General features: G+C 46.1%; 4 protein-coding genes across 4 annotated transcripts; 1 reads left to right on the top strand and 3 right to left on the bottom strand.

The window, feature by feature from the left end:
* Positions 1-1,444: 1,444 nt before the first annotated feature.
* On the bottom strand, positions 1,445-3,493 carry LY89DRAFT_648788 (MFS general substrate transporter). The gene is made up of 3 exons (XM_018212030.1): positions 3,232-3,493; positions 1,687-3,173; positions 1,445-1,586 (listed from the first exon to the last, which is right to left on the bottom strand). Exons 1-3 carry the CDS (start codon positions 3,245-3,247, stop codon positions 1,554-1,556), a joined length of 1,536 nt encoding a protein of 511 aa, XP_018069844.1. The 5' UTR covers positions 3,248-3,493; the 3' UTR covers positions 1,445-1,553.
* Positions 3,494-4,869: 1,376 nt separating this feature from the next.
* On the top strand, positions 4,870-9,253 carry LY89DRAFT_750859 (uncharacterized protein; the record flags this gene model as incomplete). Its single annotated transcript, XM_018221215.1, has 9 exons — positions 4,870-5,126; positions 5,186-5,793; positions 5,847-6,246; positions 6,307-6,998; positions 7,066-7,660; positions 7,714-7,826; positions 7,876-8,205; positions 8,262-8,319; positions 8,369-9,253. 9 exons carry the CDS (start codon positions 4,870-4,872, stop codon positions 9,234-9,236), a joined length of 3,921 nt encoding a protein of 1,306 aa, XP_018069845.1. The 3' UTR covers positions 9,237-9,253.
* Positions 9,254-9,269: 16 nt separating this feature from the next.
* LY89DRAFT_783626 (uncharacterized protein) lies at positions 9,270-11,432 on the bottom strand (the record flags this gene model as incomplete). Its single annotated transcript, XM_018222702.1, has 16 exons — positions 9,270-9,471; positions 9,573-9,596; positions 9,663-9,750; positions 9,902-9,987; positions 10,050-10,086; positions 10,137-10,158; positions 10,210-10,224; positions 10,510-10,704; positions 10,758-10,787; positions 10,842-10,865; positions 10,918-10,941; positions 11,014-11,061; positions 11,130-11,145; positions 11,197-11,223; positions 11,284-11,289; positions 11,368-11,432. The coding sequence occupies 16 exons, from the start codon at positions 11,430-11,432 to the stop codon at positions 9,270-9,272; spliced, it is 909 nt and encodes a 302-aa protein (XP_018069846.1).
* Positions 11,433-15,716: 4,284 nt separating this feature from the next.
* Positions 15,717-16,340, bottom strand: LY89DRAFT_114611 (uncharacterized protein). The gene is made up of 5 exons (XM_018205099.1): positions 16,168-16,340; positions 16,077-16,110; positions 15,999-16,023; positions 15,911-15,945; positions 15,717-15,853 (listed from the first exon to the last, which is right to left on the bottom strand). Exons 1-5 carry the CDS (start codon positions 16,301-16,303, stop codon positions 15,814-15,816), a joined length of 270 nt encoding a protein of 89 aa, XP_018069847.1. The 5' UTR covers positions 16,304-16,340; the 3' UTR covers positions 15,717-15,813.
* Between the last annotated feature and the right edge of the window lie 1,200 nt (positions 16,341-17,540).

Here is a 17,540-nt window from a genome sequence, read left to right on the forward strand (position 1 = left end):
CGCCATATCCCGCAAATCACATAATACAACACAAAACAAATCATAAAACTCCGCAAACCACCCTAAATGCCCGATATCCGTCGCTGTCTCCGAAACACTCACTCTTAACGTACTCACAAAGCCAGGGAAAGGGACTGCTACACCGGCTATATAAGCGAGGAGCGCTTAGATACTCTATCCTTTGTGGTAGTAATAGTGGTTATTGGACCGGAAGCCGTTGTACAGGTTACTGATGAAGATATTGCTGTTTGTCAAAAGATAGTCTTATTCCTCTGTCAGATAGCGAATTTGAGTTGGAGAAGGAAGGAAGAGGAGTTTACAATTATACAACATAATCGCAATGGTACTTGCCTATTTTCCAATCAACAAGCATCATCAGAATTATCATATGCAAGAGAAGGGAGTGTCACGTTCTATGAAGTTCGCATACCCGCTCAGGAACGAGATGCATATACTAGCGCTGGCCTTGATTTTTCATGGAACGAGGATCTACATCCCGAATGTGGCGATGTATTCGCCGCGTTGGATGGTAGGTATTTGGGAGGAGCAGGTGGCGTCTGAGCCGAAGGGGAGGGTGTTGATGAGTAGTTTACGCCGATGGAGTGGAATACCCAGGAGAAAGCGCAGAGCGCTATACCGGCGCATGTCCTAGCTCACTAGTACTGAATTAGGACGGCGTCCATGAGGCCTCATCCATCCCTATTCATCAGCCAGTTCTTCGGTCAAAGGTAAAAGGTAAAATGAGAAAACTACCGGAGTTTAGCACCCCAAGCTTGGATTATAGCTGAAGCAGCCAGGGTACCGCAAGTCACAGTGATACGATTGATGATTCGCAAATCATTATTTAGTAAAGAGGAAGGAAGGAAAGATGGTTGGATGGATGGACGGGGAACAGATATAAGCGTTTGTCTGTCTGAAGGACCCTAGGCCAGACACGTACGTCAAAACATATAGTACTCTTTGATGTGTAAGGATTTGGAAGCAATAACACCGAGAACTTGACGTTCAAAATGTTGAACCAGAGTGGATATCTCGGTAAATTGTCGGGAGCCCCCAACTCGACTCCACTCTTTGACGATTGCCTACTCTTCACTGGAGTGGTTGGTTTGGAAGTATGCCTGTGGCGAAAATTTGTTTGAAGGTATAGAGCACGGTTATCGGGTGCTTGATGCTGCTGTCTGGGTATCGTTCTTGGAGTTCTTATTTTTCTGAAAAGCGACCTACTGTTAATGCATTTGGGATGCATGGAGAACTTGAGAACAGTCTCGCTTGTTTTCTTTAGGGATGGGAAGAAATGGAGTATATATGGTCAAGAAAAATGCGCAGGGTGTACTTGTGCTTCAGAAAGTCGGCTCGTATACCCGCTTGACAGACTGTTTCTCGAGCCTGTGCTCCTTTCTTCTTCGATGTTCGCAGGTCAGGGAGGAACTTCATGCTTGCCAAAATACGAGCTGGGATGGAGGATTGTTAGATGAACTTGAATATTTATTGATGATTATTTTGCAACGTGCTCGGACGTTAGATCAGATGTTGGATTGTAGGTATTCATCCTATTAAAGTAGATACCGGTAATCTGGGCTCATGTCCTACAATTTGTCAGCACTTTATTTTCACTTGCGTCCATATCACTTGATCCTTCAAGATCACCATTGCAAAATTGAGTAGCGCAAGGGAATCATGACTTACCCCTAATTCAGTCTTCTCATACTCCGTCAATCCGACATCCACAACAGCCCTATCCCTAGCTCTATTTTGCCAAACCACAGCAATGGCATACAATACACAACTAAAGGCACTCAAGCACAAGAACGCAAGACATATACTATATCCCTTCTTATAGTACGGCGCATCGGTTGAGATGAACGCATAGGTCGCAATAATGCCTCCAATATTGCCGAACCCAACCTGCCAAGCCGTTCCAACAGCTCGTCGATGATGACCTCCAAGATTCATGTTGAACCAACAGACGATGACTGGCATAGCAGAATATGCGCCCATAGCAACGAGGAACAAAGCAGCGTATTCGAGATGCTTGTTATGATGTACCGTGATCAGAATCGCGAAGCCAGCTATCGCTACACAGATAGGAGCGATGGTAAAAGCGAATCGATGGCGAGTGAAATCCGAACAAGTGGCAACAATCATCGCAAATGCAAAAGCACACGCCCAAGGTGGAACGCTGTGCAACTGTGTTTCAATGGCAGAATAGCCATATGTGGCCAAGATGGTTGGTGCAAAGAATGCATATCCGTATGCAGGTACAATCATGCCAAAGTACATGAAGCCTCCCAGGATGACTTTGAAGTCCTGGAATACACGGCCTACGTCTCGGATTGTGATTTTGCGCTCAGCTGCTGAACGACCTTGGTCGGCTTGGAGACGGGCTTTAACGTAGGACCGTTCTTCGGGTGTGAGCCATTTGGCGTCTTCAGGGAAGGAGGGGAGGACGAAGAAGAAGAGGATGGCGACAACGCAGGTTAGAACGCCTTCTAGGATGAAGATCCATCTCCAGCCATTGTATCCTCTCAACCCGTTCATCTTTCCAATAGCCGAGGCGAGAAGACCACCGAATGCGCCGGCGAGCGTAGTGCTGGAGAAAAAGAACGAGTAGCGACGTTGAGCTTCTGATCTTTTATACCACATCCCAATCAGATAAAAGCAGCCCGGAAACATGCCAGCTTCGAACAGACCCAAGAAGAAACGAGTTGTGAGTAGCCCGCCATAACTCGACACCAGTCCTTGGCAGATAGAGACGAGCCCAAAGAAGAACATGCAGAAGGACAACCATATGCGGGGTGAAAGTCTCTTCAGGAAGACATTGGACGGAATCTCGAAGACCACATAAGGGACGAAGAAGATGGTCAACGCCGTATTGAATTCCGTATTTTTCAAATCGAGATCCTTGATCAACCCGAAAGCCTTTGCGTTTGCAATATTTACTCGATCGAGGAAGGCGAGGAGGTATAGGATGCAGAGGAAAGGGATTACTCGCAGGTCGATTTTTGCCATGAGCTTCTTCTCGGTTGTGTGGGGAGGGCAGATTACGTTCAGGTCGTCGTATTCGGGAGGCGCGGCTGGGTTCGAGATATTGGGATCATAGTAGTTGTTGATCTCATTCTTGGTCCCTGGCTCTGGATCAAGGTCTGAAGTTGTTGGAGACCCTCTCGCGCCATCTGCGAAGGAGTTAGAGAGAGGGGATCTTGGAGTTGGCATAGAGATTGAGCCACTTACTTTTCTTGCCAAACATCTTGGCGGATTGTGAGTTGTTGATTCAGCTCAATGGCAGCTCTTGATGACCTATATACCAGCAGCTTATGTACAGCAGTAATCACTCGACGTTTACACTGCAGCTGACAATAGAGAAAAGGTGGTAATGATAAAAGAAGGACCTGAAAAGGACCGCGGCGACAAGGGCACGAGAGCAATAAGTAATCGAGCCAGAGAAGTTTTACTGCATAGGGCTAATGGTTCGACGTGCTTAGTACGAACTACTCATTAATGGAAAAGAATTTTAAGGATCCCCGCAAAATGGAATGCGGGAGGCGGCACTAAGCTTCTTACAAATGACCCTAACGCTTTTCGGACAAAGATCCGCAATTGTAAAAGATGTGATTGGGTAGATAATGCGCCCATGTCTCTGAAGATGCGGGGTTTGCGATTTGCTGCCACCAGATCGCCCCTTCGGGTTTCTGTCTGGACCGAGCATGAAGTCATGCCTGAGGTATTGAATATCTCTTTCCTATGTACCTAATTGCTTTGATGGGACACGATAGTTAAGCTTCTATGTACCTACGTAGACTTAAGCTTAATATTCCATGAAATAATAGATTTTTCTGTACAGTCGTACCTCACATCTTACCGTCTTCCGGTATCGGCTCAAGCAAAAAGGGTTCTCGGCTTATAAAAATCACAAGTGGAGAAACAGTCTTGGAAGTAGATGAGAAGAGTGGGCAAGAGAAAAAATAATGGAGAATTGGCATTGAACTCTGTCTTTTATCTTGAGGATAGTTGAAATATACCTCGAAAATTTCGTCTCTTCTACCAGTATCAAATTCGACGAGGTTCCGGGCCTTAGAATGCCCTGAGATGTCCTACAGAACTGCTAAGCACGTCTTGTTCCTTGAACAAAATCTCATTTTCTGATCTAAATGGACGTTTAAACGGATAAAATAATAAACTACTCCAGTTTACGGTAGGTGACTAAGTAGTCAAAAGGTACCTAGGTAAAGTACCTAGGTATCTGGTTCACGTGTAGATCACATGTCCGCAATGAAGCTTAGTCAGCTTAGGTAGCTCGAAACTCTTCTTCGCTCCTTTCTTTTCGAAGTCTTGTTCGAACAGACACGAATTTGAGATTCGCACAACTCATGCTTCTATCCAGACTAGGTTTGTATGATCCCGAAGTCGAGTAAAGCCGCAATATGCCAAAGTTGGCAACAGATCAACGTCGACAGCGCAGACTTTCTTGAGTGGGAGGCGCAGCCCTTGCTTTCCCTTCAGCGCGTGCTCGGACAAGACGCAGTCTCATCATGAAATGTCTCTGGCGTCTCATATGCCATGCTAGATTGGACTGGTGTCAGAATACCGAGTGGCATTCTGCCTGCCTTAAATGGCATACTTGTACCAAAATGCCCTCTTGCAGTCACCGAATGAGCGTGGCTTGCTCCGGCCATTACCAGCCTCATTCTGACATCCAAAGCTGTGATTGATTGGAATTACTCGCTTAACTGCAGCAACACACCCTTCCACGGACCTGTTTTCTTGCATTAGATAAGGATGCGTCTAGAGGCGGCTACGCAGCCTCGTCTTCATGTTGACTTAAGATGAGCCCCCCCAGAACTCTTGGAGCCTGCTCCATGGTCGCAAACAATGTCGACTTTTAACTCGAGGGAAGCAGCTCTCACAGGCGTCAATCTTCAAACATTAAGAATCGAGTCCGTTGGCCCTGAACGGATTGAAGAAGCACAATATGCAGAAGTGGAAGCAGAAGAAGAAGACGAAGATGACGATGCCCTGAACATTGATGATGAGCTTAGTGCAACAGTTGAGGATGCAAGACAGAAGACCGAGAGGCATAATATCGCAGAACAGAGCGGGCCCAGTTCCCAAAAGTTCCCAATTGATATGTAAGTCTGGTGTCGAATTACGGAGGTGCCATGCGATCTAGACTAACCCGGCTGGACAGTATTGAAGATGCCGCTACAAAGATGAAGATATCCCGAACCTGCGCACACTGTCGGAAAGAAGGGAAGATCGCTGATCTCTGCATTTGTGCTGGATGTGGAGGGAGACCATATCACAAATTGTGCTGGCCACGCGCAGTCCTCCACCAGCCCGACGATGGATTCGATACATGCAAAAGTCCAACAGAGTTTACGGAATATATATGGATTCAACATCTCCTCTATTCCAACACTAGTCGTGAGGAGCAGGCAACACTTCATAGAAAGGACATCTGGTCAACCTGGTTCGGTGTGCCTCATGAGCAAGAAACGCCGATGTTATACATCTACCCCAGATTGCAGCTACTCATCAGCGAAGCACAGGCTTTGAGAGACGATGACAAAGAACTCGAACAATTCCCAAGTCTAGTGTCATTCTTTGGTGATACTGGTGGCGGAAAAAGTACGATAATCAGAGCGTTGATTCGCAACGCTTGTCTGGAGAGCAGCAAGCCAGGGTCGGTTCCTATACCGGGAAACTCTATTGACAGACACAAATCGACAAGTGGAGATGTACATCTTTACTCCGACCCTGCCACCATCGATTCTAAAGTCCCGATGTTTTATGCAGGTAAGTTCTTTGGGACATGTCAATCATCAACATGAAATTGACAGCGCTATTAGACTGTGAGGGCTTGCGAGGGAGCGGAGTTTCTGCTGCAACTCGCATTGCTGAGGGTGATTTTAACTTCGGCTCAAGTTCGAAAAAGCTACTTCCACGACCGCCTTCCGACAACAAGGGTGGAAAACCAGCAAACTCTTCGAAAAGGCCCTCTGAAAAGCACACAAGACGCAGAAACCGGCGGTTCAACAAAGAAGCGTTGCTAAGAGAAGTTGCTGATCACAAGGCCACATCAAGTCGAAGACTGGAACTCCAATGGGCTGGGACAACGACCTCTGGAATATTGGAACATAAAACTACTGTTGTTGGACCGAACACTCGTCAGATTATCGTCAAGGATCTCTATCCTCGATTGCTCTACACTTTTTCGGATGTAGTTTGCTACATTACAAACAATCCAAGGTAAGCCATTCGCCATCTTTCAATCGAGATATGAAACGAAAGATTCTGAGATTTTGTCAGGGCTACAGAAGCTGAACTTCTACATCTATTCGAGTGGGCCTCAAGTGGCCATGAACTAACTTTGAATCAACGGGTTCGACCTGGACTTCTAATAGTCGTGAACAAAGATGTACCATCAGCCAGTGAAGATTGGCTTGATGTCGATTTTGCTACAAAGACTCTGCTCTCACATCTGGAGCTTTCATCAGCTTTTGCAGACTTGCGAAAGACATGGCGAAAAAGGGGCAAGTCACTGAAAACTGCCGAGGATCTGATTCTCTGCTATTACGACTCCTTCCGGATCATTTGTATACCAAATCTAGATCAGAAGACAACACATACCATTGCTGTCCAGTACGACAAGCTTTACAAAGAAGTCAGACAAGCTATTGAGAAGATGCGGGTAAAAAAGAAAAGTGTCGGAATGAATTTGAATGTTCAGAGCTTCAACAAATACATGGGATATGCCTTCGAGAGGCTCGCCAGGGACAGGACCAGCTCGATTGATTTCCATTATCTAGAAAGCAAGGATGCTACGCGGCCACGGAGATTTCACGAACACATGTTGGCTCTGATGATTTCGCTGAAAGAAGAAGAAGAGCGAAACAGTCCCGAATCCATTGCAGATCAAGAGACGCTCGTAACGAATTTGGTTCCATTCATGGCCAATGTTATCGCATCTGATGTTCGTGGGAGGAAAGTATCATCCGAAGGTTTGTGCTTCTTTGCATCGTACTCTGCTGCTGACAAGATCAAGAGTTCCGGCTGACCACTATTTAGAGGAAAAGCTGCTGATTGATCGCCGACTTCGGGAATGCAGACACACATTAGAGAGATTCCGAGAGAAAGCTTGGCGCTGCGAAGCCACAAGTGGAAAACGTCGCTGCCGTAATTACTGGCAGGGTCATGAAAAGGGGCATCAATTTTCCTCATCGGGACGTCGTAGACACTCCTCGCGGCCGTCTGATAGTTCGGGAGAGGAATCTCTCCTAGTTGGAGACTTTCAGTGCTCGTTCGACCAGGAAGCCGTGGAAATAGCAATGCATCAAGGAATTAGGCGTTTGCTCAAGAAAGTAGAGGACCTCAACGGTAACTTGGCCGAGTGTGCCCAAGACAGTGGAGTAGCACAAATATCAAGTTACATAACTTGTTATGGTTGTCTTCGAAGATGCCCCATCTTCATTCTGCCATGTCAGGATATCCAACATGCGTTCTGCCAACCGTGTCTCAAAGGGTTCCACCATGAGACTGGACGTGGAGAATCGACATTGTTCTTGAGAGGATGTCCATTGGGCTGTCGTTTCAAGAATGGCACACCTTGGCACATTCGTGTGAAATCTCGACTGGCGGGTGCACGACTTCTATCCTTAGACGGGTAGGTACCACAGGCGTTGCGATCTTGAAGTTTAAGCTGATTGAACATGACAGGGGCGGAATTCGTGGGATAATCGAGCTTTGCATCCTGAAGCAAATTGTGGCTGAAGTGGGCTTTGGTATTCCAATCCAAGAATTGTTTGACATAGCATTCGGCACCAGCACAGGTCAGTACAGGGTGCTCATGAATCAAAACGCGTTTGCTGATTATAAAAGGTGGCATCATAGCTCTCGGCCTCTTCAAGAACAACTGGTCCATAGACACGGCAATAACTGAGTTTGAGAGATTTGCGGAGGCTGCATTCTCGAAACGGATGTGGCTTAAGGTTCCTATGTTTCGTCATACGGCGCAGTTACTCTACTCTTACAGGTTCAAGAGCGAGGGTATCGATTCAGCGTTGCAGCAAGCATTTGGCAAAGGCCCGCTTTTCGGCTACAATCAGTCTTCCTCGCCAGATATTGTGAAGGTAGGAGTTGTCGCAGGTGTCTTGGGGGAGAGACAGCCATACATCTTCACGAATTACTCCAGAGACGTGCAAGGCACAGGTAAGATCTACCGGCCTTTTTTCGAGGTCAATTGAGTACTGACGCTAGTCCCACAGGTCCCGACTACCTCGTGAGAGAGGAAAATCCAGCTGATGAGCTGAAGATCTGGGAAGCGTAAGGAGACTTTCTCTGTACAATATGATTTGACTAATCTGCAAAATAGTGCTCGTTGTACATCTGCAGCTCCCACATATTTCGAACCATACTTCCATGACCAGACCAAAAAGGATTACATCGATGGAGCTCTGATGCGTAACAATCCAGTCCAGATAATCGAAGAAGAGCGTCGCATGGTATGGACAGATGGTCGGCCACTGGATATCGTCCTCTCCATCGGTACAGGAGTCCAAGCGAATTCAGAAGGAGCCGCAAAGCTCGGCGGCAAAGCTTTCAATCTAGCCAAGAAGCTTGTCCCGAAAGGATTGAAAGGCAAGATCGCTGTTGGTCTGGACATGATCCAAAGTACCCTAGACTGTGAGAAACAGTGGAAAGACTTCATCTCCGCAACCGACACCAAAACACGCCGCGTCTGCCACCGCATCAACGTAGGTCTATACGAACGACCACCCAACCTCGACGACGTCTCGAAACTCCCCCTCTTGAAATGGGAAGCGGATAAATATCTCCAGCCGCGCGGAACCAATACGTACATCTACCCTCCCTACAACTCCGCGCACGCCCACATCACCGCCGTCGCCCGCCGCCTCCTAGCCGCGCTCTTCTACTTCGAAGAAGACGAGGACTCCGTCGAGCAGCGCGGGCCCTCATGGACGGGACGGATCCACTGCCGCCTCAGCTCTTCCATGACAGAGCAATTTGGACGGCTGTCTCGGTCTGGACGTCCGGAGTTTAGACTTCGTCAATTGGGCAAAGGGGGTGAGATTTCGGTGGCACCGCTAGCGACGGATTTTGATCTGAAGACGTTTTCGAGTAAGGTTAGCTTTGAGGCGGAGACGGAGGAGTTGGTTATTGAGGTTAAGATGCATAGGTGGCCTGGGTGGGAGAGGATTAGTGGACGGCATCAGTTGTGATTGTGGATTGTTGTATACCCTGTGATGAAGTGTTTAATGATAGTCTCGCACGGAGAGAGTGTCCTCGGTGTCGAAACTGTGTGTCATCTTGTCGGCTTCCGTAAGGGACTGTGAGGGGTTCTCGTGGAGTAGCTGGGATCTCCACTTGACTAAGCTGGACGACATGATTGCCATGGTATCAGAGTTCCAACCGTCGAGATGCGGATTTTGAGTAATCCAGCCAAATCCAACAGGTCTAGAAAGTGGGTTAATAACAAGCGGATTTATGATAAGCATAATCTCTGTACAAAAGCAAGGGAAGTGGTCAAGAGATTCCGCCTTAATACCTCGTCTTACCTTCTGCGGCCTAGAATCGGGTTCCTAAGTTTAATATTTAGAAAGCGGGGTCAATATTAAACGGACTTATTATGAGCATAATTTCTCTACAAAGGAGAGTACCGGTAGTCAAAGAGGAGCGCCGTAATACCTCGCTTTACCTCAAGTGTTTCGAAATCAAGTCCTGGGGTCAAAAAATCTAAAAAGCGGGTGTCAGTAATAGACAGACTTATCACGAGTATAATCTCTGTGCAAAGACATAGCTGTGACAATTTTGCTTACCTTAGGTGCTTTGGAATCTGGGTCCTAAATTCTAGAAGACTTAAAGCTGAGGTTAATAACGGACATACTTATCACGAGTATAATCACAGTGCAAAGGAGAGGTATCAAAGCCAGGTTGTCATGCCCCCCTTGGAGGTCTTTTGATTCATCGAAACTGTTGTCAATTAGCATCAGTTAATGTACCTGCAATTGAGGAGCTTTCAACTTTCGACTTACGGAAACGAGTATTCATCATCGTCGTCATCGTCATCTTCTGATACTGTTAATATGGATGACCCAATTTTCGAAAGGCTTTTCACTTACGCCAAAATTGATTCTGCTGCTTCTCGAAAACAGATTAGTCATTGTACCAAGATCTAGAGGACAGTCAACTTACAAAAGCTTCTCTTCTCTACCTACCTCAGCTAGAGAGTATCTATTAGTTTCAAAGACCAAGAGGAAGCGAATGTCTGTTTTACCGGTAGTGGGCGCACTCGGCAGGGTGTCTATAGTAGACACAGCAACTACACGCACAACGGCGCATCCCAGCGACGACAACGCACCAAGGGTGACCGAAGGCGCCCCCGGCCGTGCATCTGTTGCATCGGAATTGACAGACATTAGCCCCAAAACAAGCTTTCAACTGTAACTGGAGCTTTCTAATGATAGAAAAGCTAGTCATAAGAGATCAACTTACGGGCGCAACAGTGCCAACACAGAATCCAAGCGCACCTCGGACATATGACGGGTGGGTCAATGCCCCAGACACATTGGCTTCCCAGGCCAATTGGCGACGGATGGGGCGGGAGGCGAGGTCGCGAGCCTGCCTGGTGCTCAGGGGCCCGGCGGCGACGGCAATCAGGATTAGACCTGAGGTTGCGGTGTTGGGAGCCTTGAATGTCCAGTAAGTTACGGTACTTTCAAATAACAGCTCGGGATACCTACGAGGCCGGCTGGGTTGAAAGGTGCAGCCAGCTTCCATCATTTATAAGTATGTAATCTCTCTGCTTGTGTGGTATAATAACTTACAACGGCGGGAACGACAACGAGAGGCTATGATTATATACGTTAGCTTTGGTACTTTAGAGGGAGGGAAAGTACTTACAGGAGGAGCGGGGTTGGCGGCAGGCTAAAAGTATCAAATAAAGTCAATTCTGTCTCCATATTCTAAAAATCTGAAGTTCGGAGACATGTAACGTACGGCAGGAACCGGAACGGCAGCGGGGGCCGGGGCAGCAGGATTGTTGGCCTGTTTCCAGACATTAGATTAGCTCTGAAAAGAATCTTGTTTTCTGAAAACGAGTGTAATATGCTTACGTTGGGGGGGGGCGGCCTGCAGAGACTTATTAGCTTTAAACATCGAAATCACGTGCCGTGGACTTACTTGGGGTGGTCCTTGACCAGGTTGGTTCTTCGAAATGTTCGAGTTAGTAAATGATATTCAATGGATGTAAAGTTCGAGCATTCTTACAGGGTTCTAAAAAGCAGAATTGTTAGTTTGTGATTCCAATACACATAATGCGTTGAAGTTGATATGTAGAAATAGTAAACAAACATTCCAAAGTGTGAATAGGAATATCGGTCTTTGTTTACAGTAGAAATTATCAAATAATCTGACATCTTCGTCCGTGAGCAAGGACAAGTAGCTAGGATCAAGTGAGATTATAGTAGCTACTACTTCGAAGAGATCAAAATACTTGACTGGCTTTTAACAAACAAGAGATTCAAGTCAGGCGCGGGCGGGGCGGACGCTACTAAGCGAGCCAGAGATAGGGGCTGGATAATTAGTAATTTGAAGAGATGAGACAACAAAGGAAGAATCGTACTCTTATCAGAGGCGAAAGAACAGGATGGATACATGAAAAGTACTTCCATGATGCAAGTTGGAAACTACTCAGAGACCATCGTAGTGGAAGTCCAGACAAGAAAATGCTGGGACAGCCTTTCAGCGCATTGAATAAAACTAGACGAAAGGCGCACTAGTTGGAAAACTTAAAGGAACATCTCTTCTGGAAAAGTCACGCAATTATCTCAATAGATGACATGGTAGGACAGATCTACACAATGAACAGAAGAAGATGTAATGTAACTTCTCCCAAGGCGAGACACGAGACTGGGCTATCATGAGATTGAACCTCGATGCATTCAAACCAGCTTTCACACCCCCGGACGAAAGGTGAACTCTACTAGGTAAAATATGATTTGTGGCATTGTCGGGGAGGTGTAGACTTCAGACGCAAAAAACACATGAACACCAAAAGCGCAAGTCAACTAACTCAGTCAAAGTGGATGGCTAGTAGCAAGAGTGGATCTCAACCAAGTGAGCCCCATCAACTAAACCCGGACTGAACCCCGGTAATTCGGGGTATAATCATGGACCATACGAAAAATGGTTGATTGAGTGTGTCCCAAGATAGATCTCTTGGTGATGAGGGGCAAAAGCAAGAGGCAATGCACAATATCAGATTTAATGGTAACAAATGCGCAAGTCATTGAAACAAACAAACAGTCAGCAGATGAAGAGAGCTCAAGAGACTAGTCTATCCTGGATTGACTTTCGAGAAATTCAGAGTCCCTCGCGTCGTGTTGGCCTTAGCCACGACTAATTACCCAACGATTGACCTTCGACAAAATAAACTCAGTCAAATGCCATCATGGTACACACTTGTATGAGACTGAGCATGACAAAGTACTCGGGTTAGACAATCGCCGCAACTTCGCGCTCACTCTCGCTCCATCAATAGGCCAGAGTGGAGGTGCCAGCTGAGATTTAAAACGCAAACTTATGCAGAAACAAGCAAAAGAACAGTATTGAAAAGAGCAACAGAAAGAGATATAACTCTCAGGCGTTATTATCCAACTACGGTAAATGAACTCTGCCAAGCACCACCTATATGACACGTTTATGTGAGGCCAGATATGGCAACGTGCTCAGGTTCGACGTGAGATCTACCCGACGTTTTGGCTCAGACGTGTAGTCAGCGAGGCTTCGCGCTCACTCTCGTCTCTACCTATAGACGTTACGTGACCACTAGATCTAGAACACAAAACCTGTACAGAAACAAGCAGAAAAAGGAGCGTTCAAGAATAACAAAAAGAGAGACAATCAAGTCTCAGGCGTCACTGCCCAACTGCGAAAGCTGAGCTCTGCCAAGTACTATCCATGATATGCCCGTGTGTGGAGCCAGGTGTAGTAGCGTATTCAAGTTCGACGTTAGATCTAAACAACGTGTTGACGCAACGAGACAGCTCTGTGAAATGGACTCGCGTTGTAAGGATAATAGGAATCGGAATAATACGTACGGCGGAAGACATGGTTGGGTGGTCGGTGGATGACTGAGTGGTCGATTTGATTGCTGAGAGTGGCGCTGATTGCTGAGATCGGGGTCGAAAATGTGTGAAAAGCCAAAGAGTGAGAATGAGTCGTGGAAAGTAAGATTGGGGTATTATCCAAGGGTCTCCGCTTTAATTAACAGACTAACTTTCTATTACGGAGCTAAACCTCTCTTGGGCGTATGTAGGTCGCTGGTGATGTCGTTGGTTGTTATTGAACCGAGACTCACGCGTCATGCGACAATGGTAGGCGTCAACCATGCATTCGAGCGAGCTGCGAGTGAACCATTGTGTCCTAAGATGAAGTACTACAACCTTATATGCAAGAGCCAGTGTAGTGTCATAAAGCTACGAGACACAATAGGATTTCAATAGAGAAAGAGATAGATGCGACTGCTCATGGATTCTTGTGTCTCATCTTGCTCTACAATGTACCTTTAGATAATCACAATAGTCAATTTGCTCTTAAGCCTCAGATGAACTCCGACAAGCTTCCGATAGATCAAAACTACAACTGTAGGTCTAAAGAGCTATTGAAGACACGCGCGAACAGAAGAATTCGAAATTTACCAATGGCTAAAGGATAACTAAAGCAAGGCCAACTTTTTCGATGATTACAAACGTAGTATTCTTTCTTGAGCACACAAGGGGTACTATCATTCCACAATATCTTTACAAGAGCAAGAAATCAAGGCTTTAGATAAGTCTCACAACTCTTGCAGGCTACGGGAGGGCTACGTGAGAGTCCCCCTGAGGCATGTGACTTCCACCACCGAACTTGAAGACCTTGGCGAAAGTGTCGACAGTTGGTATAGAATGGGAATAAGATGCATAGCCAGTATCAGGCACATTACTTGAGTGTATTATAGGGCGAGAAGCTAGACCAGCTGTTGTCTCCTCCATACCCGAATCGAAGTTTTGTTCCGACATACTTTAGAGGGGTCAAATTTGGTTGCGCATAGACGAAAATGTTAGTATTTTCCGCTGCTGTACCATTATCTAAACTTCGAAACCCCCGAAACTTTGATTTGTAAATGGGGAGGCATCTAAAACCCTGCGGATATAATGAAGCCATTTCTTCGTAGATGTAAGAATCGAACACAATAAACTTCACTTTATAGTAAGACCGTTCACGTCATATCATACCAAGAGAGATTGTTCAACTCTGCAAATCATTCGTCCACAATTTGAATTTTAAGAACTAAATCTTGAGTTTGGAAGATTTGTGAAATACCCGCCGTTACATCTTTCGTTACTTGTGGGCAGCCATTCATATATGCAATGATAGAACTATCTAAAGGATTGACCTCTAAGTGAGGGTAGAATTAGCAGATTAGGATGCAAACTAGCGGAGGATCACCAACCTGCATATTCAGCACGGCCATCACCGTAGAGGTCTCTAACTGCCAGCCCGATTGGTAAATGTTCATGCAACACTTCAAAAGTGGATAACAAAACCATTACAACTCACACAACGTTGGCACTTCCTTGAGGATACCACACAGGTTGAGCAGCATGAGGTCCATTGTCAGGTCTACCACTATTGAGTTATTCATTGACAGCCCCAGGTCCAGCGATCAACTTCGAGATAATCTGCTCTTCCATCACCGTTGATATCTGACTCTTTCGATCAGCTCAACTGTTCATGTCATCCAATAAATTCCAGTGAGTAACTCTACCTGCGAAGATCGTATTATTCCTACATCCACCAATACCAGAAGCAATAATCCCTTGCAGCAACAACCACTCCACTATTCCAGCATGAGGTGTTTCATCGATCGTCGGCCCAAGATTGAGATGTTCTGCTCGGCCATCGCCATTAAGGTCCTAGATAGGTGTTACATGATGAGATCAAGGACGGGTACGGACAGCGAATTGTACAGTACCTCCTGCCTTGCGGCTCCGACTCCAGTCGCGATAACACCTTGAGGCAGCCATTGCACCGAAGCTCCTGTTGTGCTCTCTTACGAAGTTAGGTACTCGAGGAGCCAAGTTCGGGAAAATTGTCACGGCGCAATTCGAATCAACCCAGAAATACCCTACACGACCATCTCCGTTCAAGTATTAGCATCGTATGGGATGCAGGGTGCAAGCAGCGTTATTCGTACCTGCAAAACGTAGTGCATGGATGAGCTCATACCCCGTGGATGCGTAGGAGCTGGGAGCTGCCACTCCGTGGTACGGTAAAGCTAAGTCCTGTTTCACTATCGCGGGTGCAATTCTCGGGAAGCTGTTTCTTGTCAAAACCTATCAGCACATCTCACCACTCTCATAGCTAACAGCAATATACATACAAATCAGTGCAAATGATAAGCGGGTAACAGTCAGCAACCAGACCATTCGCAATCTCACCTTGAGGATACATAGTCAGTAGCATACCCATCTATTGTATAGTTAGTCACACTGGATGTAGAAACATCTTGCCCATTCTTGTCTCCGCATTGCGGTATCACCAGAGTGAAATTTTGTTCTTTGCATAAATTAAGGTCATTGAGGTCAGTGGTGCGCCATCAATGGTAAGTCGTATCTTGGCAAGAAATGTTAGCATTCTTTGAAAGAATAACTTACTGATGAAATATGGAAAGCCACTTTCGGGGAGTCTGAAAGTGTGGTTATTAGTAGAACAGACTTATCACAAGCATAATCACTGTGTAGAGGAGAGGAAATGTCAGTCATAATGCCCGGTGGGTCTTTTGAATTGCGCCGAGCTTTTCTCTTGATTAGCACTTATAACTGTATCAGAAACATAGGGACATTTGACTTACTTGGCATCTATCTTCGTCGTCATCATCTTCTTCTTCTTTGAAATAGCGTTAGTAAATCGCCTGAAATCCGTGGGACTTTTTAACTTACCGTATCCTCCAAAATGCGCATGCTACTCCTCAAATTTATCAGCAAATGTATCACAACTTTGGACATTTGAATGCTTACATGCGTCTTGTCATTATCATCGTCGTCATCCTACCTATAATGTCCTCATTATCACTAGACATTCGCAGTAAACTTCTAAAGTTATTCTTACGGGTGTAGGGAGCAAGGGCGGAACCGAGATTGATACGCGCAATTGGCGCACGCGCCACCAAAAGCACCAGGGACCACCACACAAACAGAAAACGGCCCACACGAGTTCTGACAATGACCACAAGGAGTCTGAACATTGATCATGATCGTTAGCGAGATGTTCCAGGTTTGAATAGACATTTTTGTGGTTGAGAAACTTACGGCCGAGGCAACACCGATCATCTGGGCCATGCTAGCCCGGTCCCGAGAGAAACGACCAATTGAGTGCATAGCACCCGGACGGACATCAACGATTCGTCGGGGAGGGTGGAGGACCGGATTGGCCCACTGGGCAGTCTCACCCCCGACAACGAGCGCACGAGTGACAATAGCCTGTTGAAACTAATGTACCAGTCAGTAACACGACTTTAGATTGTGGATATGTTCTGAAATCACTTACGGCGCCGTGGGTGAGGAAGCCGGGGGGGTGGCTAAAATGTCAACAATCGGCCAGACAATCCGAATAATAGAACTTACCAGGTTGTTCGGAGCGGGGAGCTGTCATTGAAGTCAGCTTGATATTTCTCAACAGGAGATCTACTTACAGCAGCAACGGCAGGGACAGCCTGTAATGTACAGATCAATGATAATATTTAAGTCACGGAAGTTTGAATACTAACGGCAAGAACATTGGGACCAGCCTGAAGCATCTATGTTTAGCGATGACTCGACACAAAATCGATCACACAAGGTGGACTTACGGGCGGAGCAGCGGCAGCAGGACCGGCAGGAATGGCAGCGGGCTGTCAAAGTAGAAATTAGTATTGACTTCTGAATATTTGAGGCACATGTGACTTGTTTAGAGGTACTCACAGGGGCAGGGGCAGGGACCTATGAAAGTCCTCGTTAGCATCGAACTTTCATATGTAAGGGCAGTAACTTACTTGTTGGCCGTTGGCCTGGTTGTTCTATAATATTTTGATTAGTAACAAACATTCAAACCTTCCGAAGTACGAATTTTCTTACGACGTTCTAGATACTCTTGTTAGCATGTTTTCAACTTAGCGCAATGATGAAGCATGAAAAGCATGGTAATCGAAACAAAATCAAGAGATTAAGGAAATATTCTTTGTCGTTTTTTTACCAGGCCATAGCTCCATGACGCAGTGGGGTATGTTAAGCGAGAAAAATAGGGGTCGCAAGCTAGGCTAGGTAGATTGCATGGAGCATCAGATCCAATGCATCTTTCCTTACAAGATAAAACGTGAAGTTTTTGGAGTTGGTATTAGGGAAACATTGAGAGGGAAAGAAAAGACTAAATTGTGACAAGACCTCAAAAAGAACAGCAAGAGATATTCAACTTGTTAACATGATGGACAGGGTGAGAGATCTCAA

This window comes from Mollisia scopiformis (assembly GCF_001500285.1).
Source record: "Mollisia scopiformis unplaced genomic scaffold LY89scaffold_15, whole genome shotgun sequence".
In the NCBI taxonomy this organism is placed as follows: Eukaryota; Fungi; Ascomycota; class Leotiomycetes; order Helotiales; family Mollisiaceae; genus Mollisia; species Mollisia scopiformis.